The sequence below is a fragment of the Phaethon aethereus genome (genome assembly GCF_964289735.1).
Source record: "Phaethon aethereus genome assembly, chromosome: 21".
Taxonomy (NCBI): domain Eukaryota; kingdom Metazoa; phylum Chordata; class Aves; order Phaethontiformes; family Phaethontidae; genus Phaethon; species Phaethon aethereus.
This window is the reverse complement of record NC_138597.1, coordinates 5726439-5753262: the sequence shown is the minus strand read 5'-3', so window position 1 is coordinate 5753262 and position 26824 is coordinate 5726439. Positions and strand designations below refer to the sequence as shown.

The 26824-nt window shown below is 54.6% G+C and overlaps 2 protein-coding genes across 2 annotated transcripts in view; one reads left to right on the top strand and one right to left on the bottom strand.

Moving 5' to 3' along the window:
- Window positions 1-5509: 5509 nt before the first annotated feature.
- On the bottom strand, window positions 5510-13627 carry KLHL17 (kelch like family member 17; the record flags this gene model as incomplete). Its single annotated transcript, XM_082009307.1, has 11 exons — window positions 13407-13627; window positions 12871-13009; window positions 12191-12412; window positions 11337-11453; window positions 10048-10261; window positions 9820-9964; window positions 9066-9233; window positions 8619-8707; window positions 7452-7525; window positions 6380-6561; window positions 5510-5738 (listed from the first exon to the last, which is right to left on the bottom strand). Exons 1-11 carry the CDS (start codon window positions 13619-13621, stop codon window positions 5510-5512), a joined length of 1794 nt encoding a protein of 597 aa, XP_081865433.1. The 5' UTR covers window positions 13622-13627.
- A 10734-nt stretch (window positions 13628-24361) lies between these two features.
- The window catches only part of NOC2L (NOC2 like nucleolar associated transcriptional repressor), a gene marked incomplete at both ends in the record, with an annotated part of 53139 nt that continues 50676 nt past the window's right edge, over window positions 24362-26824 (top strand). Inside the window, 4 exons of the mRNA XM_082009232.1 lie at window positions 24362-24381; window positions 24611-24796; window positions 25637-25805; window positions 26355-26465. Of these exons, the coding sequence (XP_081865358.1) occupies window positions 24362-24381; window positions 24611-24796; window positions 25637-25805; window positions 26355-26465 (486 nt within the window). The remainder of the gene's footprint in view (window positions 24382-24610; window positions 24797-25636; window positions 25806-26354; window positions 26466-26824) is intronic.

Sequence of the window (26824 nt, the reverse complement as noted above, 5' to 3'; positions counted from 1 at the left end):
CCTAGGAACAAGGCGTGCATTTTTAACGAGAAAGGTTATTTCTCACCGGAACAACCGTGAGGAGTGTCATGGCTTCTTCAACAAGGGATTTTTAAAACCAGGAGAAGATGTTTTCCTAGCAAATCTGTTTGAATCAAACTGGGATTTGCTATGTGAGGTCTTACGGACATACGGGATGTATTACACTCTCTCTGTCTGCATCTGCCTTGTCTTGGAACTGAAGTCACCCAGCAGTAACAAAATCAACATATCCCCAGAGAAGTAATTGTACAGTCAGGCAACACTTGCCCAGAGAGAGCTGCCGATAACGGACGTGCCATAAAATTTATCAAGGGCCTCCACATCTTTGACCTCTAAAAACAGCCTCTTTATCCCCCTCCCTTTTCTGTCTTGTATAATCCATTAACCCTCCATGGCCAAGCAAAGCAACAGGGTGCCCCTCCAGACGGGGTGCTTCTGCAAGCTCTGTCCTCTCAGCACAGCTGTGAAACAACTATCCAACAGCAAAGCCCCGTCCCAGCACCTCCTGGCAGAGACCAAAAATTACAGCAAACAGCAACAACTGTGTTTTATTCAGGAAAAGTATGATTCCTCTTAAGATCCATGGCTAACACGGTCAGCACCGTGACCAGAAGTGTGCTGTTCCTCCAACGTCTTTGTTCGAAATAAAACCTTACGGCTCAAAATAGTGCTATCACTGCCTCGTTCCCGCCGTTATCGCAGGTCCTGCAAACACGCACCATCTTGCTCACTGGGCCACCAGCGACACCCCCGCGGCTGGCAGGGCCGGGCGTGACGGGTGGCCCAGGACAGCCCCTCTCTTCGCTTGCTGGGCACGCAGGCCTGCAGGGCAACCTGCTCGCCAGGACCCCGTTGCTCTGCTTCCAGGAGGGCCTGAGCTGGCTGGGGAAGCAGTTAGTTAGGCTCCAGGCTTTGGAAAGACTTTTACAGCATGGTGGTTATTTATAGAAGCCCGAAACAGAAGCGAGAGCCTAGAGAGCAGCAAGAAAGAGGACACGGCAAGGCTTTAGCCAAGTCTGGTGTGCCTGCCATACAGCCTCGCGGCTTAACTGCAGGTCTTGCAGTACACACGCATGGGAAAGTTCCCTTTCAGGCCCCATGGGCTGTTGCCACGCAGCTTCTCACTGTTCTTTTCACCCCTGCACTCCCACCACCGTGAAATGGGCTTAGTATTTCCCCACTGGCAGCAGTGACCGGCGGCAGCTAGCGAAGGCGGATCTGATCCGCTGCGGAGCCTCCCCGCTGCTGCGCGGGGCCAGCCAGCTACGCCTGCCCGCAGGCAAGATGCATGTGGCAGGAGGATGTTTTTCATCTGGTTTTCATTTCCACTGCAGGGGAAAGCTGTCAAGAGCACTGGAGATTGGGAGTCCCGGGGAGACCAAACTAGAACTTAACGTTGGGGACAGGTGTAAATCAGTCTGCCTCTAAAGCCCCTGTGCCTTGGGCTGGGCTTTTCCCAGCGGTCTCCAACGCCATCAGCATCTTTGCCCTGCTCTTTCTCTGGGGTAGGGTGAAGGTGCACAGGGCAGTGGACAGCCCCGTCTCCGGGAATACAAAGCACCTTGTCTGCAGGACAGCAACCTCCCCGGCCAGGCACCCAGCGCCAGCCAGCTGCGCGCGGGGCCGGGACCTGCGCTACGAGCTGCTCCTTTTAGCTCACCTGTAGCGCAGCAGTTCCTTCAAAGCTGGCTTTGGCTCCTCTGGCCTCCTCTACTAATGTCCACAACGGCAGGGCCAGTCCAAAGTGGCCTCCAGACGGGTGCCCGTCCCTGCTCTGGGCAAACGCCTTGAAGCCTGGAGTGGCTGCACCCAGGCAGATGAGATGTCATCAGTGGCTGCTCGGGCACCGATGCGCAGCAGCCTGCCATGCGCGTCCTCTGCCTGGGGCTCCTTCCTCTCCCCTGCACAGGGCGAGACAGAGAGCAGCTCCCTGCCTCCACAGGAGTGGGACCAGAGAAGTGAAAAGGAAGGATGCAAGAGGCAGGATCCAGTATTCAAGAAAACGTCTTTATTGTACATGTTGGCTTCTATTGCTTGTATGCCCTCCCCAATCCCATGTAGTGCAAAAAATTCAGAGAAACAGAGTTCCACATAAATAAGTCAGATAACTTACAGAGAAATCAAAGTGACGACGGTTTGACATGGAGCAGACCGAGTCTGCCTACTAGTAAGGCCAAGCGAACCTCTGCCCCCATGTCGGGGCAAGGCTCCTGCCTAGCCCTGCTGTCTCGCTGCAGACTAACACCGGGGTCCCTGGGTGAAACACATCAAGACACGCAGCCTGGAGCCACCCGCTCAGAGATGCTCCTCCGCTGGGAAAAGCTCACATGGGAAATCACACAAATAACAATTTGGGTGAGACACCACTAACTAAAACTGGCAGAGAAGCCACACACAGTTGACAGTTCTGCTCCCCTCAGATAGGGTACTACGCACAGACAGACAGACAGACACGCACATCCCCTCCGAGGCCTCCTGCTCAGCAGGGGATGTGCAGCACCAGAAGCAATTCCACCCTGGGACCTCCCAGGGCAGACGCTGACACCTCGTGTCCACACAGTGTGGGTCGGGGTGCTCCGGACCCCCGCAAGCTGCTGGGGAACTATTTCACCCTTTCCTTCCTTTTCTCTTTTACAGGAAAGCAGTGAGCACCTGCATAGTTAGTACACCAGAGACACAAAAGGCTCCCTCCTCCCCAGGTTTCTGCTCAGTGGCTCAGTGGTAATATTGCTCAGGACCCAACCAGCGGGTGACAGGAGTCGCACTGCCTGTTTCCCTGATCCTCAAGAGGCAGGACAGCATCGCACACCATTTGTAGTGTAAATTGCTAAAGATTACAACTGGGGCTGAGGGCACATGGCACAAAAATTCTCCTCAGCCTGCTACACTGCTCGCTTCCCCTCTGGCTTTGCCTGCCTGCCGCCCCACCAAGGCAGCAGTCCCCCTTCACGCTACAGCAGCCACCGTTGGACCAGATGCTGAGCCACTGCTATGACGACTCATTCCTTCTTTGAAATCAGCCCTGTTTCTCCCTTCAGCAGTTCCCCTCTGGCCCTGCGCTGCCCCTCCGTGTCGTACAGGACTCCCTTCGGCAGGCTGGCTGGGCTCCACCGCGCTTTCGCCATTCCTCACACCGAGCACTCAGCAGGACCTCGGCACGTTGGGCCGAGGCCCAGCACCAGCACCTTTCACTTCTGACGTAGCCATCTGGCTTTTAGACTAATCCTCCTTCAAAGAGGACCCGAAAGCCAGGGGCACCTTGAATGGGCTGGTCAATATGAGTCTAGCAGAAGACTAAAATCCTGATGTTGCTCATCAGAATGGGATGGAAAGGATAGAGACCTCACTCACGCGTAAGCACACGCACACACATGCACGCAACACAGCAGACTTCACCAATCTCATCGTTGCTTCGAAGAAAGTAGACTCACCGACCTACTTAGGGCAGCCCTACTGCCACGTTGACCAAGAGGCAACCTGCACGAGCAGAGCCTGGACATTTGCAGGGTCCTCCGCAATACAGAAGAATGGGAGAGCTGCCGAGATGTGACAGGCTGGCGCAGAGGCTTGGCAAGCGAGAGAGGAATGAAAAGCGGATTTAGAGTCTGTTCTAAAAGCCAAAAAGGCCACCTCAGCCTGAGAATCCCAGACTGTCCTTGGGGAGAGGCTGGTGGGAGAAGCAGCCCAGATTTTCAGAAGCTGCTGGTAATTTCAGTATTAAATTGAGTCCAGTATTAGGCACTGTAAGTGGGCTTGTAAAACATGCAGGCACCTGTCCAGGAGAAATCAGATGGCCGTAAAAATTGTCTGAAGTTGGGGAGTCCCTGTCTCATCTCAAACTCTCCTTTCACCCCAAAGAAAGCAGAAAAGAATAAATGTTTAGCCACTTGAAAATTTAGGCCAACAAATACCATCACAAGTGAAATCTGAACTCTGTAAATGAGAAATGAGGAGGAGCAGGAGGAAAGGATAAAGGAATTAGTTCAAAACAAACAGATTGTATTTCCAATGCTACATTCGAACACTACTGAGGTACCAGCGGTTGAGTCATTCCTCTATAATGTGGAGAACACCTGGTAATACGTCTCGGTTCAAGGCTCATACACACACCCTACAGCATATGCATTGAAAACACCACCCAAAAGATTCCGTGGCACAGGTGGGTCTAGGACAGGCCTGTGACTTACAGTACTAATTTATTCAACCTTTAGTTAATTAAAGTGGTTGCTTAATTGCCAGGGAGTCACTAATTGCATGGTCCCTTCCATGCTGTTTTCACTGTACATACGGTATCTCACACATGCACACACACCCACACATCTATAGAGAACATCTTCCAGGACACAGTTATCATCTCATCAACAAATGAGAAAAGTAATTGCATCCCTTCTGCTGCCTTAAAAGCAGATGGGATGGGGAATGCCAGGATAGTGTAAAAAAATAAAAGGATATGAAGTAATTAAAAATTAAAATATTAGCATTAAAAAAAAAAAAAAAAGGCAAAAAATTAACACCCAAAAAAGTAATGCCAGGCAATCCTCATTTAGAAGGCTGGACTGTTCTTGTTTAAGAACTGGTATGAAACATTTCCATAAACCCAGAATCTGCTTTGCAGAGAGGGGAACAGCAAACAGGCCGATCCATTCCCAGCCTAACCAGGACCACGTGCAGCCGCACAATGACTTGAACCTGGGACAGCAATGGCATGGATGCAGGCAAGGTCATTCAACCCACCTGCCTGGCTGGGGACTCCCCAGAGCAATGGTCAGCTGGGTTCTTAGTGCATGAAGTGCGGCGAGCTGAGTATGGAAACACTGGACAGTTTGGGATGCTGCATCCAGTTTTGTCTCCAAACCTCACCTTCTCCAGGCCCTGTCCCTCAGCTGGGCTTCTTTTGTTTGCGTATTTTAAGGCATCAATTAGACACCATTGAGAACCATACAGTGGCCTCAGAGTCTGTAACAGTGCACAGTAGGCTTGGTAAAGAGTTTGGCTACAGTGACATTCAGAGGAATGGTTGCACATTCAGCCGTGTCCTTGGGAGGAGTGCTGTCCCCCTCTGCCGACCCACAGGACTCCTGGAGACCTCCAAGGCTGGCTGTGCTCGTATGTGTGGCACCGGCTGGATCCCGAGAATCCAAGAAGCAGCAATGGTTTGAAGTTTCCCCTCCCCAAAGAAAATATACGCCCTTTGGGTGAGTGGTGAGATGACTCTGAACGGAGCAGAGAGCAGCCCCTCTCCTTGCCCTCTAGGAGGGTGCTCGTCCAGGAAGCACATTTCTAACTGCTGTGGTCGTGCTGATCCGATGTGTGCACCAAGAGTGGGGATGGCTCCAGGGGTTCACAGGAGTGCTGGGGCTGGAAGCAGCAGCCGGTACCTTCGCTTTACTCCTACAGCGACCAGCTGCCCCGCAGGACAGATGATGCTGGCCTAGCGCTTCACCAGGTGCCCCTGTCCCCTTGAGGTAAGGTAGGTCCTGATTCTTTGTCAAAGGCTCGTCGAAGACACCGACAGGGTGGGCGAGGAGGGGGGTGGGAAGTTGAGGAGTTCCAGCACGGCCACCCCCACGCTGCTCCGACGTGTGAACATGCACGAGGCTGCTACCCACTTGTTGGTACGAGGGTTGTACTTCTCGATGGAGTTTAGGCTGGAGCTCCCATCATTGCCACCCACTGCGTACAGCCACCCATCCATGGCCACCAGGTCGTGGGTGCTCCTGGAACGAGCAGGCAGAGACCACAGGGGTGTGAGGCTCGAACATGGCGTACGTGGCGTGCAGGGAAGCTCAGCACCTCAGATGAACTGGCCAGAGCTCTGTCACCCCACAAAAAGGAGTGCCCAGCCTCACAAATGCCCAGTGAAAATAAACTACTGGGGCTCAGTCAGTCAGTGGCAGCCTCAGATCCTCCTCGTCCCTCCAACACCCTTCTCCCACCTCTGAATAACAGGGCCTAGGAGCCTAAAATCCTTGGGCTTCCAAGCCTTAAATCCTCTCACATCCCAGCAACATCTCCTACATGGCCTCAGCCAGCTACACCACCTGGTCCTTTACGGCCACACAGACTGCTGAGGATAAATCCCTCTGCAGAAAGCGCCTGCTGCAGAATGTCCCTGCTCTGCCCTCCTGGCACACACGCACCGGTCCCTCGCAGTGCCGCAGGGAGCGCGGGCTGCCTTTTTGCAGGCAGCACAGAGCCAGCCAACTGCAGCGTTAGCCAGGCCCGGGGGCACGGGCTGCATTTTATGGTTTGCAGCGCCAGGCAAGGCAAGGCTCTCTGAGATGGGTTCCCCATTCCTGACTGCAGCAGCGGAGGCTCCCCTGCAGCTCAGGAGCGTGGCAGGGGCAGAGCTCCTTACCTACGGATGTTCATGGGCGCCACGCTCTCCCATGTGTTGGTTTTGGGGTTGTAGCGCTCAACAGAGTTAAGGCAGCTGGTCCCATCGTTGCCACCAGCCACATAGAGCATCCCTTCCAGCACGGCCACGCCTGCACTGCTCCGGCGGCTTAGCATATTGGCAATGGGTGTCCAGGTGTTGATCTGGGAAGAGGCAATGTTTGTCTGTGAGCCAGATGTACAAGTCATTTTCAGTGTACCCCTGCCAACCCAGCCCTGTGATATTAGTCCTGCTCTAACCACACAGCTCCTGGCACAGACTTTTGGGGAGACCCCACTTCTTTCCTCTCAGCGCTCCTGCAGGAAGAGCTGCAGGCCCCAGGAGACACCTCTGCCAACTGGCTCAGAAACCAGCGCCGCAGCTGGCAGCGGTCCTGCCATCGCCGGGGCCTGAGCACAGAGACCTCTGTGCCAGGCCACCCGTCACCTCACAGCTGAACCCCAGCCCAGTCATGGGGGTTGAGCTGTATCCATTTCAAACCTGTGCAAGTCATGACTGTGGTTTTACAGCTCATGAAAAACCTCCAGGACCTTCTCTTTGCTCTTTCTGCAGTGATCTAGGCTGCTCTAACAGAGCTGTGAGACCCCAGGCCCAACACATGTCCCCAGCCTGCCACAATGCCCACTAACTGCTCTGGATGTGCATGCAGCAAGGACCTCAGCTGGAAGCTGGAGACAGCTCGTGGCATGAACAAGAACTGTTTTCCTAGAGAACCTGAGCTGGCCTACGGGCAACGGCGACAGGACCACGCATGGTGGCTCAAGGCTCCAAGGAGGCAGGCAGGTCTGTGCTGCACAGGCTCATGTGGGCACACCTTCTGCTCCACTGCCACTGCAATACTTTGCTAGGAAGTGGTCACATCTTCAGCTACCGCAGCCGTTTGCTAAAAGACCACGTATAGCTGATCTCTCACTGTCTGCTAAGTTTTCCCTAGCAACTTATGTGGCCCTCCGCTTTCTGCAGGGCCCTTTCAGGCACCCATCAGGAGGGGAGAAGTAAAAGGGTTATCAGGCATGCTCTCTCTTGTATTTACCTGGGGCTCATACTTTTCTACTGTGGCTAAGTGGGATGAGCTGTCATATCCCCCAACGGCATAGAGGTTGCCTTCTGCAAAGACAGTCACACACGCACAGAGTTAGCTAAAGAGCACGGCCCCAGTCCTAGCACAGCCTCCCACAACTCCTGCACTGGGTGCCCACGTGGGGATCTCTGAGCCGCCGTGCCTCCCGCTCCCAGGCAGCCAAGCTCCTCTCAGCAGGGCTCCCCCAGCTCCCCCTCCCCTTGCAGCATGGAGTACCGTGAAATATTCATCAGGCAATTTTGCTGCCACACTGCAAGCTCGTTTGCCTGCCGCTTCTTGACCTCCTCAGTATGGGAGCTGCAAGTGCTCCCCGCCAGAGCATGGGGTTATTTTTAGCAGCGCAGGCTGGAGCAGGGGAACGCCAATAAAGGCTGTGGCAGGCAGAGAGTATGAGCTGGTGATGGAGGGGAGGGAACCTCCGAGTCAGCACTGAGAGCTGAAACCAGAGACGGGACAGGGGAGAGGCACCACAGGGACACTGCACAGCAGTTCCGGGGATGGTGGGGAGCAGCGCGCTACCCTGGCATCCCCAGGGAGGTCCAGCACCTGCTAGGGTGGAGAGTGGTACTTGCATTGACCCCGCAGCTGCACTGAACAATGAAGTGGCCAGTTCTCACACTGCATCCTCCTTAAGGACAGAACTCATTCAATGGAGTCAGGAGACATCACAGCATTGCACCTAATGTTGTGACATCCCTGGTAGAGACAGTTTTGACCCTGCACTACTGCTTGGATCATCAGTAAAAGGACTGTCCTGCTTTCATAATGAAGTAGTAATAAGGTTGTCTCTTCCTTTCTAGGGATAGGTGACCATCCACAGCTAGCCCTCTTGCTCCAAAGTAGAAGGGGCACAAAGAAGCCAAGGAACAAGTGGGGGATCCCCTCAGGAGTTGCCTCCAGAATGTGATGAAACCCAGTTACTAGGGAGACTGAGGAGGAAGGCAGAGGCAGGGAGGATGTCAGGACATGGCAGAGGAATGGCTAGGTTATCTGGACTCACAACTAGGGAATCTCGGAAGAAGGGGCAGGAACTATAACAGAACAACATCAAAAGGAACCACCAGAAATGCAAGAGAGAGTCTGCACAGATGTCAGTCAGGTCCTGATGCCATCACCCACCTAGCGTTGCCACCCGGACGTAGCGTCTCCTCGTGCTCATGGCAGCGATGGATGTCCAGGTGCCTGTCAGAGGGTCGTACCGCTCTGCGCTGCAGCAGGCAGGGACACAGGAACATAAGGTGTGACACTGGCAAAGCCCAGGTCAAAGCTCTTTGACACAGGCCCTCAGGGGCAGCTCCCAAGGAAGCTTGGGAATAGACAGGGAAAATGGAGGGAAGAACTGACAAAGGCTGTGTTCTGTTGTGGCAGAGGGCTACAAAATGGGTTTTCCCCTGAAGAAACTTTGCCTGTGCCAAAGACACCGGAAGACAGAGCTGGATTGCACGACATCTACCCTGGGGCCAGTCCATCTGTCAGGAGCAGGCCTTGTGGGCTCCCCAGGCGCCCAGCGCCAAGAACAGTACATGCAAGAGCAGTGGAGGAGACTGTAGCAAGGCAATTCCCTACCTGTTCAGGCACGAGGCCCCATCGTACCCCCCAGCAGCATAAAGAAGCCCATGAAGTGCTGCCACACCCAGGCAGCTCCTCCTGGTGCCCATGGACACCTCAGGTTGCCAGGAATTTGTGACAGGATCATAGGACTCCACTGTGGCCAAATCAGAGGTCCCATCGTAGCTGCAGGGAGAAAAAGAGGGAACATGTAAGAGCCGGGGAGCCTGGATTGCAGGTGAGGCTGTGGGTTGGTCCTACAGCTCTGGAGCTGACCAAGAGCCTTGGGCCCCTGTCACCACCCCGTCCCTCTCCTCCCCCCTGCCCAGCTTCCGCAAGGCAGAGTGCACCAAAGCTGAAAGCACAGAGCCCTTAGCTCAGCTCTCCTGGGGTCTGCAAAGAAAGCAGGTCTCAGAGGGCCCCGCACGCTGGGGCAGAGGTGGGCTGGGGAGTTAGCAGGTTTTTAACAGCCTGCAGCATCGGGCTAGGGCAAATGGGAGGAAATATCGCAAGTCCAGGACATAGCCACCACCAAATTGAGCAAACTCACTGCTCGGAGCTGCAGGAGCAGGGGAGTAGTCTTCAGTTGCTACTCCTGCAGTTAGTAGCCCAGAGATACCGGATTGCTTCATCCGGAGGCTGGCCCTGGGAGGCTCTGCCGGTCGTCTCTGCTCCCGGAGCAGCTCTGTGCCGCTCTCGCCACCGGCTCTGCTCAGAGGCTGCCGAAGGCATCCCCGCCAGCTCCCTGCGCACAGCTCCGAGCCCTCCTTACCCGCCCACAGCATACAGCTTGTTCCCAATGGCAGCAACGCCCACTCTGGCCCTGCGAGTCGACATGGAGGCCACCATGTGCCACCGATCCGTCCGCGTGTCATAGGCCTCGCAGTCCCCATGGATGGCGAACAGGCTCCCTCCACCTGCGCACGGGACGGCAAACAGAGCAAACAACAGCCCACGGCCCTGGGAAGGGCATGTACGTGAGCGCATGGCAGGGCCTTACCCACAGCAAAGAGCACAGTGCTGGCCCCCTCACAGCGCCGTGGCCTTGTCCTGCTGTTGCTAAGGACCCCTCTCTGCTCCGGCATGAGGTGGTACTTGAGGGCTTCGATCAGCAGGTCCTTGCACTCCGAGTGATGCCGCACCAGCAGCTCCGTGTCCACGTTGCTCATGAGGAAGTCCCGGCTCAGCAGGGGCAGCCGCACGCACTTCATCAGCTGGGGGGAGAGGACCCCGGCAAGGCTGGCTCCACCCGGAGATGTCGTCCTGCCCGCTTGGCAGGACAGGCACCCGGTGGCAAAGGGCACCAAAGCACATGCAGCAATTCAGCCTTAATGTCTCCACAGAGCCAGGAGCACTCAGCCTGGTCGTGACAGATCCCACAGCCACCCCAGATCTCCACCCTGTCCTCTGCTGGTACCCGCATCCTCTTCCAGCACTCATGCTACAAGCAACAATCCTCCCTGCGGGGCTGCAGACCCCAAACACCCCTCTGCCCAGCATGCCCCATGCTGCCTGCATCGCCCACAGGAGGGATGTGTGAGTGTACACCACAGCAAAGACGGAGACAGAACTTCTCCAGGGTCAAGCCCTGGGGTAGGTAGAAACCCATGAGAAACCCTCAGAGAGAGTCATCCTCATCCTGCCCCACCTCGGTCCCAGCCTTCGGGAGGACACGTAGGGATGCTTCCTCCCTCTCACTGCCTGCCTGGAAGCATGAGGGCGGCGAGGTGACAGGAAGCCGGGGCTGCTGGAGGCACCCACAGCCTCTGCTGCAGTGCGAGGCTGCCTCTGTGAGAGGGTGCCCACGCTGTGCCAAGCACTGGCAGCCCCACAGGAAAGGGCTTGACCATGTCTTCTCCAGTTGTACCTTTGGCAGGCAGGAGGCTCGCAGATCCATGCTCCAAGGTGTGGATGCGGAGAGACAAAAGAAGTCCCTGCTCAAATTTGCCTGAGGTTTTTGTTTGAGGATGCACACAAAAGCTCAGGAAGGCTGCAGGCAGGGCTGCCCTCTCCTGCTGCCCACACCCTCCCCAGAGTCCGTGTGCCCAAGCTGCCAGGGGTCAGACAGCACATCCCCCTCGGATTTGTCAATAGTTTGGACTTGACTCTGGGAGGCTGAACTCTCTCAGCAACAACACCCTCATCTATGCCTGGACTGGAAGTGGTACGGCAGGGACCTGCTGTCCCTGCCCTTTGGCCACCCTGCAGCTTCCTTCAGCTGCGTATCCACCCAGACCAGGCACTCAGAGCTGGTGGGTGGAACCTGGCCACCTTCCCCAGCAGACTCACCCTGGGGACATGCTGTCTTCTGCTGTCCACATCATGTTTGACCCAGCTGAGCACAGCCCGGTACACCTCCTCCTCTGATGGCACATTAAGGCTGTCACTAGAAATGAGGTCCAGCACCTGCAGAGTGGGGTGGAAAGGGCAAACGTCGGTTGGTATGGTTTGGGACACGTTCACACACCCAGGTAATTGGCCCAGCAGAACAGCACTGCCAGAGGTAGAGCCCCTGCCTTCTGTAGATGCTGGTGGTTGAGGGGTGTACAACTACTCTCTCTCACTGGATGTAGAAGGATCCAAAGAGCAACCAGGTCCCCCAAACCAGGCAGGTGTAGCCACCTTGCGGCACTGGTGTGGAGATAGCTTTGCCCTCGATTATCCTCCTTGTCTCATTCCCTCCCTTCTGTGTCTGAAGGTGCTGCAATGCATGACATTTCCAATCAACACCAGTGAGATCAGGCAGACGGCTCTGCTTGTACGAATCCCTTCAGTATTTCATGGGATAGAGCCAGCTGTGTGACCAGGGCAGCCAGGACTTATTCCTTGGCCTGCGCTCCAAGAGAGAGGGCAGTGTGCTCAGAGCTCACGTGGCAAGCGCCAGTGACAGCAATTATCCTCTGGGCTACCCTCTCATCCCTATTTCACATGGGATTAAGCTCACTTTCTGACAGCACTCTTCCCACCCACTGTCTCTCCACTGAACAGAGAGGACCAAAGCATGGAATCTGTGTACATTCCTCTGCCAAACCCTGTCCCTGCAGTACAGGTCTTGGGCTTTTGACACACAGACTGTGCCTTCCAGGACAGAGCACGAAAAGCCTTGCCACACTCATACCTTCACACTCCCATCAGGACCTCACCTGTTTAAGAGGCAGCAACATGAACTCCTCTGTCTTGGACACCTCCACGAAGTGTTGGAGGACATACTTGTGTGCAGACTTGAGGAGGTCGCTGCAGGAGTGCGTGTCAGCAAAACCCCGGATCCCCAGGCAGTTGGATGGGTCGAGCTGGCTGAGTAGGAACTTGCAGCAAGCATCCCGCACACCATTGAGCTGAAGCAGGCTGGCAGCAGGAAGAAGTGTCTGGCAGTGGAAAAGAATGGGGGAAAAGAGAGTTTCCAGGGCAAGGAAACTATTTTCACCCTCGTCTCACCACAAGTCAGTAACAGAACAAGCTTACTGAGCACCTTCAGGCACAAAAGCCCACAGAGGACAAAGCAGTCTTTGTTTCCAACAAGACTAAGCTAGAGAAGAGCGGGGAAGACACCTGCGTAACTCCCCACAGGGCCAGGAAATGGCAGATGCTCAGGACTAGACCTGGCCATTGCACGGTGCTTTGAGGAGCCATTCCCAGCCACAGCAGTTGCAGGAGCCACACCTCTGGGTGCAGGGGAGCAGATGAATTCCCTGACCACTGCTAGATGCAGTGCCACCACAGAACAACAGCTGGAAGTGTTGAGCAGAGGGAGAAGAGCCCACAGGAGGCAAGTCTCATACAAAATGGCTTTGTGGAGAAGAGAGATCTGGGGGAAAGCTCCTACCTGCACATTGCCCTCGCCCACCACAATCTCAGCCGTGTAAGCGTATTGCACCAGCTGCTCCAGGGCCTGTGGGTCAATGTCATGCAGCGTCACATGGGTCTGGCGGCTCTCACTCATCTCATCTGGGGCAACACAGATACTAGACATGAACAAAGTCCCACAGAAGGATTGATTCCCTGCAGAAAGACTTCACCATGCACGGAACAAGCCACCTCCACCTCCACAGCCCAGCAACACAGCCAAGGAAGGTCTCCTGCTCACCTCTTAGCAAGGAGGAGCAGCAGTATACTCTAGGGAATGTCTGTGGGATGGGCATCAAAATACCTGTGCCGGGAGTTACAGGCAAAGGGCTTCATGGAAGGGAGCCAAATGAGGAACATTACTGCACTTGCTGACAGAGACGGTATAGAGGCCTTATATTTCCATAGGGTAGGGCAGTGAGAATAGGGAACAGGACAGAAAGGGAAGGCGTTTGCAGGAAGGAGAGAGTTTTGAAGAGCAGGGACACCCTGGCCATGGGGAAGAGAGGACACTACTTGCTTGTGAACATGGCGTGGAAGTACGGGCTGCAGGACGCCAGCACCACCTTGTGGGCCTTGATCTCCTTGGTGCCCACATGGAGCACAATGTCGCAGAGCAGCCCACGCTGGCGCATGCGGTTCATGCACACGAAGGCGTCGTGATAGTGCCGCTTCGAGTTGTGGGAGATGCTGTGGCCATCGCGGTTGAGGAGCTGCACGCCTCCTTCCATGGCTGCAGGTGGGAGATGGTGGGCTTTCCCTTCTCACCAGCACTGACATGGGGAAAAACCAAAGCATTACGCAGGCAGGAATAGCTCTATCCCCGGACAATTCCCATAGCCCCCAAGTATGCCCGCCACTGCCCAAAGACCCAGCGCACCAGCAGCTCTTGTCTAACCAGCCATGCTAGGGAAACATCATCCCGCTCGTAAACCAGCGACAGGGAGGAGACAGTCCCTGGACACAAGCAATGCTGAGAGTCTTCTCTGTTCTGTGACACTCACTGCTTCCCAGCTGTGTTCATCTCTGGATCGATATCCTCCTTACCTGCCTTCAGAAGGATACTGCTCTACAACACATGCGCTCACATTGGTTTTCCTTGGAGCTGCACCATCTTCAAATCAGCCTAACAAGGTGCATTTCCATGCAGTATCAGCAGAAGCATTGATCTTAGAAGTCTCACCAGGGCACGCCAGTCCCACATTGATCAAACACAGCTTAAACAGACTACCAGAGACAGCGAATGTGACCACCCTGATTAGCCTAAACAAACAATAACCAGGGAATCCCATATCCTAAAAGGCAAGAGCGATGTTAGGGACCACAGCTCTTCAAGCGGTGGCTCTTCCCTTCCAGCTTCCAGAAGATGCTAGAGATTTGTAATGCATACATCTGCCTTCAGTTAAGCTCAAAGACCTGCTGTCTTTCCTGTGCCCACACAATTCAGGAGGATAAGGCAGAGGGCAAAGGCGATTGTAGCACAAAGCTCTACAGTCCCAGTACAGAATCCTGCAGACCAGGGGTTCGACTCTTCCTGCCATTTGGTATTTCAGGCCTCTTTTCACACAGAGGCTGGGGATTTCCCAGGTGGTCAGTTAGGGAATAGCAAACATGTACTTTAACATCCTGGTCTCCACCTCCCTGCAGTGTCCTCCAACCTCGCCACAGCCTCAAGGCTGCACCAAACAGGGCTGCTCCAGCACCGCAGACCGGGCTCCAGAACCGCAGTTCCTGCACTAGCCCAGCAGGCAGTTTGGGCAAAGCAGAGCTTCTAGATCTCCCTGGAAGCAAGAGGTTAACTTTGAACTTCAGGTAGTTTTGGTTTGACAGGGCTGACAGGAGGGACAGACAGCAAAGAACAGAGATGCTGATCAGGTAGCTGGGACCTGATGCAAAACTCACTCTGCACATACACACCACTGAGCGTGGAGCAGGACAGTCCTTCCATACAGTCTGAGACAGCCCAGGCAGGAGTATAAACTTGATTGGCTTGGAGAAAACAAAGATTGCCTAACGAAGGAATAAGGGCATTTACTTGTGCAAAGATGTTTTCTCTTTTCATGCTGTCTGCATCTAGGCTGCTCATGGCGTTTCGAAAAGCATTTGACTGTCTCCCTGCCAGCAGCACCCAAAGGAAAGGTGGGGGAGTAAAGAGAGAATGACTGAGCAGCAGGAGGAAGAAGGGGGAGGGAACATGAGAAAAAGGCAGCTTGAAGAAAAAAAGCCCGTGTGCTGCACTCGTGTGCCTGCCCCCGCATCCCTGCGGCGAGAGAATCCCTTCAGCCTCTGTGCTCCTCACGACACCTACACGTCGCCAGCCGTGCTGAGCCTAAAAATAGAAACCCACCACGCTGTGCCTGCTCAGCCACGAATGCAGCCATCTATTCGTTTTTAAATAGCAATTGTATCATGTACTAGAGTCTGGGGGAGGAAAAAAGATGAATAATCATCTTTCCTGAGCAGGAGAGAAGCCTGCAATGCCCTCTTCCATTTGCATCATCCCGCGTGGTATGAGATTCCTCATCTCACTGTCAGCGGGGAAGATTCATGGGCATACAACAAAAGCCTGTTGAAGCTTTCCAGCAATGAGAGTAAGATGCCGTTGTGCCCTTGACAGGGAAGAAGAGCCCATGAGTTAACTGGCCTTCTCCTCCCACACTCCTCAGCTGAGCTTTTCAGAAAGCTGCAACATCCCTAGGACATCCTTGGTGTCTTAATTCACATGGACACTGCTGGATGAGAGGTGCCCACACGAAGGCAGTTTATAATTATTAGCATCTCTACCTGGGCTCAAGAGGTCCTTTCCCAGACCTGGTTTAGTGGCAGAGAGCAGACAGTGTTTTCTCACCTTTATTTCCCTCCCTAGCTGCAAGCCTGAGGGTTTTCTTGATCTGCTCGAGCTGGTTTATCTTTTTAATACGCTGCTGAGCAGACTTCTCCCCATCAGTATTTAAGTCATGCCCCAGCTCTAATCGAGAGCACTCGCCTCGCCCCTCCTGGGTGCTGGTAGCATGAGATGGGAGCTCCCAGCTCCACAGCAGTGGGACAACCCAGGAGGAACAACACAGGACAGGACAGAGGAGCAGGGAGAAGATGGGACTGTTTCCCCCTTGTGCTCTTGGAGACTTGTGAGGAAAGGTTTGCCACCCCGGTGAGGTGGGGACTAGCACACAGCTCGGCTCCAGCGGTCAGGGGAGAGACGCGGAGGGCACAACAGACTGAAGGTTGCTGTAGCTGATGCATTGGCACCACAGTAATCAAACGCATTTCCAAAGAGGGTCAGAAGTGCTGGGCTCTCTTCCCAGCCCTGCCACTGAGTCATTGCACGACGCTAGGCAAGTACAAATACAGAGAGTGACAAGGGTGACATTATCTTTCCTTGCAATGATTCCCATGGCCAAGAGGTAGAAATCAGCTATTGCTCACTCCCCTCTCCACCCACATCCCCCTGCTGTCACCAGCGAGGGCTGGCACGCACCTCACAGAGCTCTGAAGAGCTTGCCTGAAACACCACCAGTGCCTCCCTCGCCCACGTCGCGGTGCAGCACCCTGAGCTACACCACCGCTGGATCAGGCGGTCTCTGATGTGACTGAGCAGGGAGCGGGGCCAGAGCGAGACGCCATCCCAGCCGCCGCACCGCCACCGGGCTCCCAAGAGCATCCCCACTCCTGGGGACCGTCCGCAGCTGACCCGACCCACGGGCAGCCTGAACCAGCTCCGCTTGATGGTTTTTTCACTACGGCCACGCTACAGCCTCGGCAATCCCTCCACTGAAGAGCAGCTCACGCACCCACCAGCCACTTTGGGAAAAGGTCACCATCCTGAAGCGCAGGGAGCGCTGGCATGGGTCTGCAGTGGGTACAGCCCCTTCAACGCCACTTCCTAGAGTCCCCGCCACTCTGCAATAACTTGTTCCCATCAGAGCTCTTTTTGCTTTAACGGGTCAGAGTATAATCAGTGGGGGAAAAGGGAAAGGACACCCCCCTGCTGCTTGTGCTGCTCCCTGTGCCTGAACTCTCAGCCTCACTTGGCAGCACTAAATATTCCTTATTTCCTTGTAAGACTTCATTCCCAGGAAACGGAGGTCTACGAGCGCTGCTAAGATATAATTAATGAGGAACAGTGCCTGGACCACAAGAGACAGTAAAGCAGTGTCCAGAGCTCCAGCGGGGGGAAGTAAATACAAGCCCACTTTTGTGGAGCGTGCAGCAGCACGAATGCACGTGTTACGCATCAGCTATAATGGATGCGGTGGCTGACTTGTAATAACTCTTAGGTTATGACAAAAAAAAAAAGGCGGCGTTTGTTTGGCTCCTATGCGACAGAGCGTGGCCATGCATAACAGCTCTGTTAATTAATGCAAATGATCCCTGCCCAAAGGGAGGTCTGTTCTCTTTGCACAAAAAAACATATTTTGCCGGGAATGAAAGGAAGCGTGCTGAGCAATAAACAGGGAACAGAGTATCCTCCAGGGAAAGTTCAGAGCCTGCCCTTTCCCCAGGAAGGCCCTGGAGAATGGCTTTTTGTTGACAGCCTGGATGGAGGTTTTGTGTCCACCAGGCCAGCTAGGACACCGCGAAGACACATCCTGTGCAGCTGGTCAGATGTTGGGGACAAGTCTTTGCTTCGGGTAAGGTGACATCCCCTACTCCAAGGCATGACATGCCCTCAGGCCCGACACGCAATCGTGCTTAAATCCACCACCTCCCTGTGTGCCCTACTCCGTTTGATATCCCTGTACCTCTTTTCTGGTAAATCAGCTACAAAGCCCCGTGCTGCGCGCAGCACTGCGCCTCCCGCAGACGCGCTGCCGTTAGACCTTCGGGTTAAGACATTAAGTCCTTGCTGACACCCACCTCTAACCCAGCGCGTCACGCACAAACGGAGCGGAGAGCAGCACAAACGAGGTCAATAGGGCGGCACCGTGTTGCCCGTTTCCCTTTCAGGGGAGCGGTTCCCCCTTCCTTGGTGCTGGGGGTCCGTCTCCCAGGCACAAAGTCCTTTTTTTGCCTGCAGACCTCCGGCTCTGCCCCGCAGCAGGAGGGGGCTGCCGGCAGCGCGGCTCTGCTGTGCCCAGCAGCTGCAGAGCTTCATCGCGAGCCGCGGAGCCAAAGCAGCGGCTTCCGCAACAGCACAGCAAAACTCATCCTGGGGCAGAGCAACACCACGGACCCCGGGACAGAAGGAGCTTGACATTGGAGTCACAGGCAGGAAGTGCTGCTTCCAAGTGCATCTCCATCTCCCCTGCACCAGAAATCAGAATTCTTACTTTTAACCCCTCTGAGAGGAGTCACGGGCCGTTTGCCAGTAAGCAGCATTCATTCCCCCAAAGAACCGAGACGTGAAACACACCATTAAAGCTCGGGGCAGCGCTCGACTGGGGCAAGCCCCTGCCCAGCTGCGCGGGCGTGCACACAAGCGCAAGTAGCTGCTTTCCTCCTGGGAGCAGGGCTGGGAAGAAGATGTGCTCCTGTGTTCCTGCAGACTCTTCCTTCCCTTCAACAGTCAAGGGACACCGGCAGCTGCGCCGGCAGCAACAATAGCTGCTGTTGTGCTGTTGCGAAGTAAGACCACTAATACAGCTCGTACCAGCATCCCGAGATGCAGCTGCGTACACTGCAGGCCTGCACATTTCCACTGTCCTTATTGCTTTGCAGAGGCCCCGTTAATTTGGCTGAGCTATCCCTTTTCTTGAACCCCGTCCATGGCTCTGAAGCACACATCTAAAGAGAAGCTTTAAACTACCAGATGACTAGCAGCATTTTTGCATCAGTAATCCTCTTGCAGTAGACATGTCTAAGACACCAGGGCTCTTTTCACAAGCTACAGCAGACATACAGTACCTACCCTTATGCCTCAAACTTGGATATCCCAAATTCCTGCTTCTTTCAGGGGGCCTGGCATGGCCCATTACAAAATATATTGCATTCCTACCTTTCCTTCTCCCTTCCCCACAACAAACACAAGCAAAGAGGGCCGGGTATGATCCATTTGTATATGCCCAGGACTCAGATGGAAAGAAGGCACTGAAACTAGGCAATTGTCCCCACCAGGACCTGTCCAATTAGTATCACTGATACAGGAAATTCTACCCTCCTCAAGACAACACTTTGGGGTTCAGTCCCTTTTCAGGCCCTGTAACACTTTACCCGCATCCAAGAAATTCAAGCAGACACCGACAAGTGTGCAGCAGCTCACATTCAGTCTTTTTAATATAAGGTTAATTGTGTGTTCAGCCTAGAAGAGCCAGCAATTGGGAGGAAGCGGAGGGACTTAACAGTTCAGGACCAGCAAGTGAACTAGCTGCTCTGAACTGGAGGTCCAGCCATGGCTACTGTGATGGCTGATTTACAGCTGCACCTATACAGAGGTCAGGACTGCAAATACTGATGGAAATGTGACTTATCGTGGCAACGGGAGCTGTCATTGCTGGTACCAGCTCTGCATTCAGAGGTGGCAGGAGGGACAGTAGAATTAGGAAGCTGGCAGTTTCAGACAGCCAGATTGAGGACTTGGACACCTTGCACCCCTCTGCCAGATCCTGATGGACACTGCGGAGGACATGGGCATGCCAAGAACTCACAATTGGGCTGAGCTGTACGGAGGGGTTAAGGGTACACACCTCTGCCCCAAACACTTCTCTTCACCTCCTTTCCTCTCTCTTCTGCTCCCGCTGCCAGCACTGCCCCTGACTACACGTCTGCCTGTACCCCCCAAGCCCCCCTGCCGGGGACGGGAGGGCGAGGCGCGCGCTGCTCCTGCCCTTCGGTGGAATATTCTGCTCTGAGCCAGCCTCAAGGCAGCGCGGGGCACCGCAGACAGCGCTGAGTCTGCAGGGCTGAGAATCCCCAGCTCTCGGTAGGGTTTGGGTTTTTTTTAATGAATTAGGCATAACTGACACGCACTGAATCCTCCTGTCTAGACATCTGCAGAGAAGTGACAAGCTGCCAGAGAGGATGTGGAGCCTCGGCAAGGGGGTGGGGAGGATGGGGAAAAACTGCACACAGTTGCCAGCTCTACAGCACAGAGACAGTGCTGGCTTCAGGCAAGAAGGGCATTCAGCACATTGACCTAGTCAGTGTCTTTCAGCAACTCAGTGGGTTGTAATCATTCGGCTCTGGTGCACACAGAAGACTGGAGGTCTTTTCTAATCAAAGCCTGTCTCCCCATTACTCCTGGGGAGTTTTGTTTGGAAACTCAGCTCAAAGTTGCTCTCAGTCACCCCATCTCATGCTCTGAAGTGCTTTAGCTGAGAGTGGAGGGAGCAGACGGCAGAGTCTCAGCGCTGCACCGGGACATTCCCAGACCTGAAAGAGATAAAGGGCATCCAGCCTGCTTAGTGCCTATCTGGGGACACAATCTTCTCCCTCTCTCATGCACACTTCGCACAGGCAACAACTCTTCCTGCAGACATCTTCAAATTCAGCTTTCGCCTCCAGTATTTTGCACACAGGGGATCACAGCAGCTCCAAGCAGGACGCCAGGGTTGAGGGGTTTAGAGGTATCTGTGCTAATATTTGGGTAACTTTAAGGAATTGGTTGTAAGGGTCAGGACCTCAATAGGTTTGGAACTGCTGAATTCCCAAGTTAGGAATGGAAAATTAATGTGTGCCTTGAGACGCTCAGCAAAATGTGCAGGTCTCCAGCTACACTGGGGTTAGACAGCAGTTCCTACAGTCCAACACAAAGCACGCCAAAATCTAAGCAAAAGGAGCCCCTTGCCTCTGCCAAGACCTGGAAATGTGGGTCATGTCCTAATTTCCCCCTTGCAATGTCCCCCAGCAGACATGGGGAAGGAGCTACAGTTGCATCCAGTGCTATTTTATGGTACAAGCAGTGCCAAACCTCTACACATAGGCATCAAGCAAGTCTCCTCTCCAGGCAGCAGAGTGTTAGTAAACAGCTTCAGCTGCACTAGCCATCTCTGTGGTACTCCTGGTCTCCTTCTAGTCTCCTCCGTGACAGACACCTCTGTCCCCAACTCATTTTTCAGACAGGCAAACAGGCAAGACCAGAGCGCTCAGGTCACTGGAGGCAGCCTGGTATCAGAGGATCTCAATATTCCCGGCTCCTGGACTTGCCCAGGAGCTCCCTGCCTGCAACATCCTCAGCCAGCAGCTGTTCAGAGAGGGACTGTGCCCTTCACCTGTCCGCTGTGCAAGGCGATGGTGTCTCGAGTAGGTGGCAGTGGGCTAGTTTAGAACAGGTCGTCACCACTCAGCAATGCCCTGACGTCAGAGGGGAGCGATGAATCTGGCAAAACTCAGCACGAGCTACCACTTGGCTTCTAAAGGGAAAGTTGACTCCATGACACAAGGCAGTGTGGCCTAGAGGCTCCAGCTGTAGGCTAGGAAAGAAGGAGAAAGCACTCGAGTCTGCTGGCTGCAAATGGGTGAGCGGATCTTTCACAGCCGGATAAGCCAGGGAACAACGCTGCTGCCGATGCCCTGTGAGGTGCTGCTCATGAGCGACTCTCCAGCGGACCAGGAGGTCACCAGCTGCACCCTGGCCTCATCCCTTTTGAAGCGACTGCGTGGCCCACACCGCATTTATGGACGGCTTACAAAGCCTCCTACCAGCTTCAGTCACAGTGTGGGTTGGCAATGTAGACGTACCTGACCACGTAAGCAGATCTGCATTTCCTCTCCTGAACAAGCTCAGTGCTTCACACTGTGGAGCAGTGGGAGCCTGTTGTCAAGCCAGAAAACAATTAAAAGAATTCCCTCACGTCTTCTTGCAGGCAGCAGAACACACCACGTACATGAAAACAGCTATGAGGAGCATGTGACATAATGGGCTTGAGTTTGCTGGTACACTGGGGGCCTGCCAAGGCCAGTGGGTCCCAGGCCCTGGGAATTTCAGCTGAAGGAGCTTGAATTCCTGTCCCTGAGGAGTCACATCCTTTAGAGAAGGCAGCGTGGTTTGCAGCCAGTTGTAGCAGGCCAGGCGGAAAGGGTAAAGCCTCTCTTGCTACCAAGTCCAGCTTGCCTAAGGGTTTGAAGGCAAGGCTCCAGCACCCGAGAAAATACAGAAGCCAGTGTGAGACTTCAGCACGGCTGTTTGATTTTTGAGCTGCTGAGCCTGAAATGTAGCAAAGTAAGACCAGAATGCAGAACAGTGTCCCAAGCAGATCTCCAGTCTTCAGAGCATGACTGCCTTGATTTTCACATGCCATCTCCATCTACAGAGACCCAGACTGATGCTGATGAAAGTAAGGGCAGACGGCTTGCAGAGAAAAGAGGCTCCATTGCCACCCTCACCAAGCTGACCTTAGCTGACAAAAAGCATAAGGGACCATCCTAGTTACCTAAGATACTAAGGAGCAACTGCATTTGGATCCTAGACTGTCAAGCCAAGAGAGCAGGTGACTATGCCTGCCAGCTCCTGGTCCACTCTGAATTATTTGCTGAGATTCATGAATTGGTCAGTTCTTAGGAAGGAAACTCAGATCTTTACACCCAAGATCCCTAAGAGTCTTACTCACTGCCATGCTGAATAAAGTATTTCCAGATACTCATGGGTCAGGAGAGATTCCACAGAGATGATTGCTTGGCTGATCATAAGCAAAAGGCTATTGTATATTGAAGTGTTAGCGAGGCACCTAACTGAACTTGTAACAAACCAGCACCTCCTGGTGCAAAACACTAGCACACAGACATCCCAAATCCCTCCTCCCATCCTTAAATGCAGCTCATACCTTTGGACCATCCATACCGAAAAGGGGCAGGAGCTCTCCGAGGCTCCTTTCAGCTGTGCCCTCTCCTATGGGCAACAAGTTACCTGCATCAGCCTAGTGCACCCAGAGACTCTCAGGATCAAAAGCACCCAAATATCCACATGTTGCCGAATCCCTCCAGAACTAACCTCCCTCCTTGTGGTCTCCAGCAATGGAGAGTGCCCCAAGACAGTGTTCATCAGACAGTGGCCACTGAAGTCTAAGGAGAGAATACTTCCTTTACAAAGAGACCCCATAAAAGCAAGGCCACCGTTCCCACAGTGTTCCAGCTTGGCACAAAAGCCTGGTCAGTCGGTGGTCGTGTACTGACGCGCAGAGAGCGGGGGCAGCCACCCGTCCGCTGCTTTTCTTCCTTGCTCTAGAGAAGCCGAGGCCCCAGGGCCAGCACTCCTCGAAGGAGGGAGGTATTTTCTGGGTTGGCAGAACCAAACCAGCTGCCTGCCCTGCTGCTCCCTAAGACCACCTCCACAAACAGAGGTGCTGTAGCTCGAGGAGAGGCCTCAGCCCTAACGGTCACTGCAAAGGCCAGAAAAAAGCTGCCACCTGCTCCCCCCCCCCCGCCCCAAGTTACCAGAAAACCGGAGGCAACGTTTCTCCCTGTGCCCTTCAGCTCCTCCACAACCAACGATACCAAACAGCGCGTGTGCTTCCACGGAGGGCACGCAAACCCGCAGCTGCCAGAACCTCTCTGCAGCTCCTCCCTGGGCCCCGATCTCTCGCAGGGCGCTGAAGCTGCAGCTTTTCCCTCTGCCAAAGGGATCGCCCCACGACTTGGCAGCGGAGGGGGAGGACACGGCGCTCAGCACCGAGCTGCGGCCGGCCTCAGTGAGAGGGCGATGCCGCGGCAGGGCAGCGAGCAGCAGCGTTCCTTCCTCCAGCCGAGCCGCGCTCTACCCCGACGGGCAAACCTGCTCCGAGGAGGGACGCGCCACCAGCAGCGCGGGAGCCCGAAGGGTGCCCTCCTGCCGCCGCCCCCCCGGAGACCCCTGCCGCCCGCCCTCCTCCCGCCGCCGGCCCCTGCCCGGCCCTGCACCTGCGCCCCCCGCCGCGGGGAGAGGGAGAGAGGGAGGGGGCGGCGGGAGGGCCGTGCCCCGGCGGTACTCACGGCTCCGGCGCAGCGACGGCCCGGCCCGGCCCGGCCCGCGGGATGCTGCGGGGCGCCGCTACACCCGCACCGCTACCGCCGGCCCCGCGGCGGGGAGACGGGGCGGTCCGGGGGCGGGCAGGTGCGCGGCTCCTCCTCGGGCCGCGGCGGGCCGGGGCCGCCCCGCGGCTGCGGCTTCCTCCCTCACCCGGAATAACCCCGTCGCGGAGCCGTGCGAGAGCTGCCCACGGCACGGCACGGCACGGCACGGCACGGCACGGCACGGCACGGCACGGCACGGCACGGCACGGCACGGCACGGCACGGCACGGCACGGCTCGCCGCTGCAATGTGCTCCCTCCCAGTTAAATCCCGCCGCGCACGTGTCACCGGGATGCAGGGGAAGGGGAGCTTGCCCCGCCCCGCCCCACCGCTCACTTACCGGGCGCGGGGGCCCGTCCTGCGGGGGGCGGGGACACGCGTGGCACCAGCCCCACCGAGGCAGCCCGCGGCCCGGCCGCCGGAGCCGGGCGGGCCGGGCGGGGGCGGAGCCGGGGCTGGGAGGGGCCTGGCTCACCGCGCCCCTCCCCTCCGCACCGCGCGGCACGCTGGGAGCGGAAGCGGCGGCCGCGTTGGAGTGAGGCGGGCAGCATGGCAGCCACCGGCAAGAGGTGAGTGGCGGCGGACTGGGCCGGCCCGACCGACTGCGGGCGGGGACACCGCCGGGCTGGGGCGGGGGGCGGCTCGTGGGGTGCCGCGGGCCCAGGTGCGGCTCGTCAGTCCCGCGCTGCCGGCCGCAAGGCCGCCGTGAGCGGGCAGGCCCGGCGCTGCCGGCCCGGCTCCCCGGTCAGCTTTCTCCCTCCCCCCCCCCACCCTCCCCCCTCTCTTTGCTGCCTCCAGGAGCCTGGCGGAACTGAGCCTGGATGAGTTTCTCGCCGCCGGCTCCGCGTCGGAGCTTGATGGCGGCTCGGAGGAGGAGGAGGCCGCCAGGCCTGCCAAGGGGGCTGCGGCGCAGCGGCGGCGGAGCGGGAAGGCGCAGCAGGAGGGGAAGGCGACGCAGCCGCTGCAGGCCCCACCGACTGCCAGGTAAGGGCGCGCCGCCTCTTGCCCGCTTTGGGCGAGGCTTGGCACATTTAAGGCCGCGTTCACTGGTTGCTTGGTTGGTTGTATTTTTTACTTTTGTCGGGACTCCGTTGCAGCATCCATCCTAGAACGACCTAGTTCTGGGATGAGCTGGGTCAGAGCTGCCTAAAGGGCATTGTTCAAGGCTGTAGAGTGGTTATGGGTACAGGACAGTCAGGTTTTCTGTCATACCTATGTCAATTCAGTAACTGCAGTGGAAAAAAGCTTTTGTATGCTTTTAATCTTTTACAACGTATATTGGAGTCAGGCAAATCTTACTTTGTTTTTTCTCAGTTTGTGTGTATTTGCTCTTGCTGAAAGACACTGGAGTATCTGCAGATGGAAAATGATGAAAAAGTGCTTAGGTACTACTAATTGTTATTAGAAGCCAAACCAATTTTTTAGTACCAGATAAGATTTTACCAAGCTTTCATTGTCAGTTTTCTCTGGCAGTATAGCTTTCAGTATTCTTTATCAAAAGCTTGTGAGACTAATTCTGAGAAATTGAGAAATGGATTTTTTTGGTTTTGCTTGCAGGATGTTTTCACAGCTTCTGCTCAGTATTCCAATACAATCTAGTAGCTTGCTATCAAGATTTCTTAGTGCTGAATGAAAATAACCTTTTGCATGCCCTCTAGAGCAGGTGTTAAATCAGAGACAGAACTGTGGCCACAGCCCTGATAAATCCATCATCAGTCAAATTAGCCCCAGGTGTGCTTTAGTGCCCAGAAGTTGCTTGCTTTTTGTACAACATCAGCAGAAGTTTGAGCAATGAATAAATGCATGTTAATTCTTATCTACCAGGAAGAAGGGAAAGGCATCTGAACATAAAGATCAGCTCTCCCGGCTGAAGGACAAAGATCCTGAATTTTATAAGTTTTTGGAGGAAAATGATCGCACATTGCTGAATTTTGATGCTTCAGACAGTTCTGACGAGGAGGAGGGGTTGCACATACCACCTGATACACTGGAGGTACTAGGCCCTATTTTGGAGTGCTGAAATCAATGATTTCAATTACTTACGTGTGAAGTATTTGAATTTCAGTGCAAGGCCTGAGCATATTTGGACTTATAGTGGCACAGATGGCTGGGGAGGAGCTTCCCCCAAGATCATCTGCAGGTGTACAGGCTTGTAATCCAGGAGTCAGCTGTGCATTTGAACTGAGCATGAGGAGTTTGTTGAAGATTGTGAAAGCAGAGTCTTAGAGTGTATTTTCTCTTTGGCTTTGGTTTTGTGTCTCTTTTCCGGATAAGAATTTGTTTTGCCTCAAGTGATATGCTTTCTCCTTGGTGTTTTATGTTATTGCACATTGTATTTACGTAGCAAAGCTGCAGGTCTTAAGTAGCTTTTTTTGAATTTTTAACACCCATGATTTTGTAACTGCTTGACACAAAGTGCTGATAACAGCATTAACAAAACTCACTGCCGCCTGCCTGCTTTCCTCTTCAGTAACTGCTCAGTGAAAGAGGTGGGGCAACAAAAGTATAAGCTTTTTCTCAGTCTTGGTACCAACTTCTTTAGGAAGCAAGTGATGAAGATGATGAAGAACAACATGAAACAGTCAAACGGAAAAGAGTTTGTTTCATCCCTGTGAGCTTGAAAATGGTTGAAGAATGGAAAAAAGCTGCAGAGGTGAGCAGGGAGTTGGAATATGAGACACTTGAGCATTCTCCTTTAAAGATTCTTCCAGATGTGTTGCTGGAAAACTTTCGATTTGTTCTTCTTTCACAAAAATCTAATATATGTCTTACGTACATGGTCATACTCCTATAGTTCTTGTTACTTCAGCATGACTTGTCTTTGCAATTTTTGCTTGGGCTGCAAGATTAGTGTACTCGCAGTCTGTCTGAGGGAGAAGCTAGAGAAATGTCTGTGGCTCAGAAGATGTCAGAATGGTTAACTTTTAGGGTGTTTTTTGTCTTCTGCTAAGTACTGTGCCTTTGGTAGCTCCAAGAACTTTTTAGTCACATTTTGAGTAGTGATGAAATGGC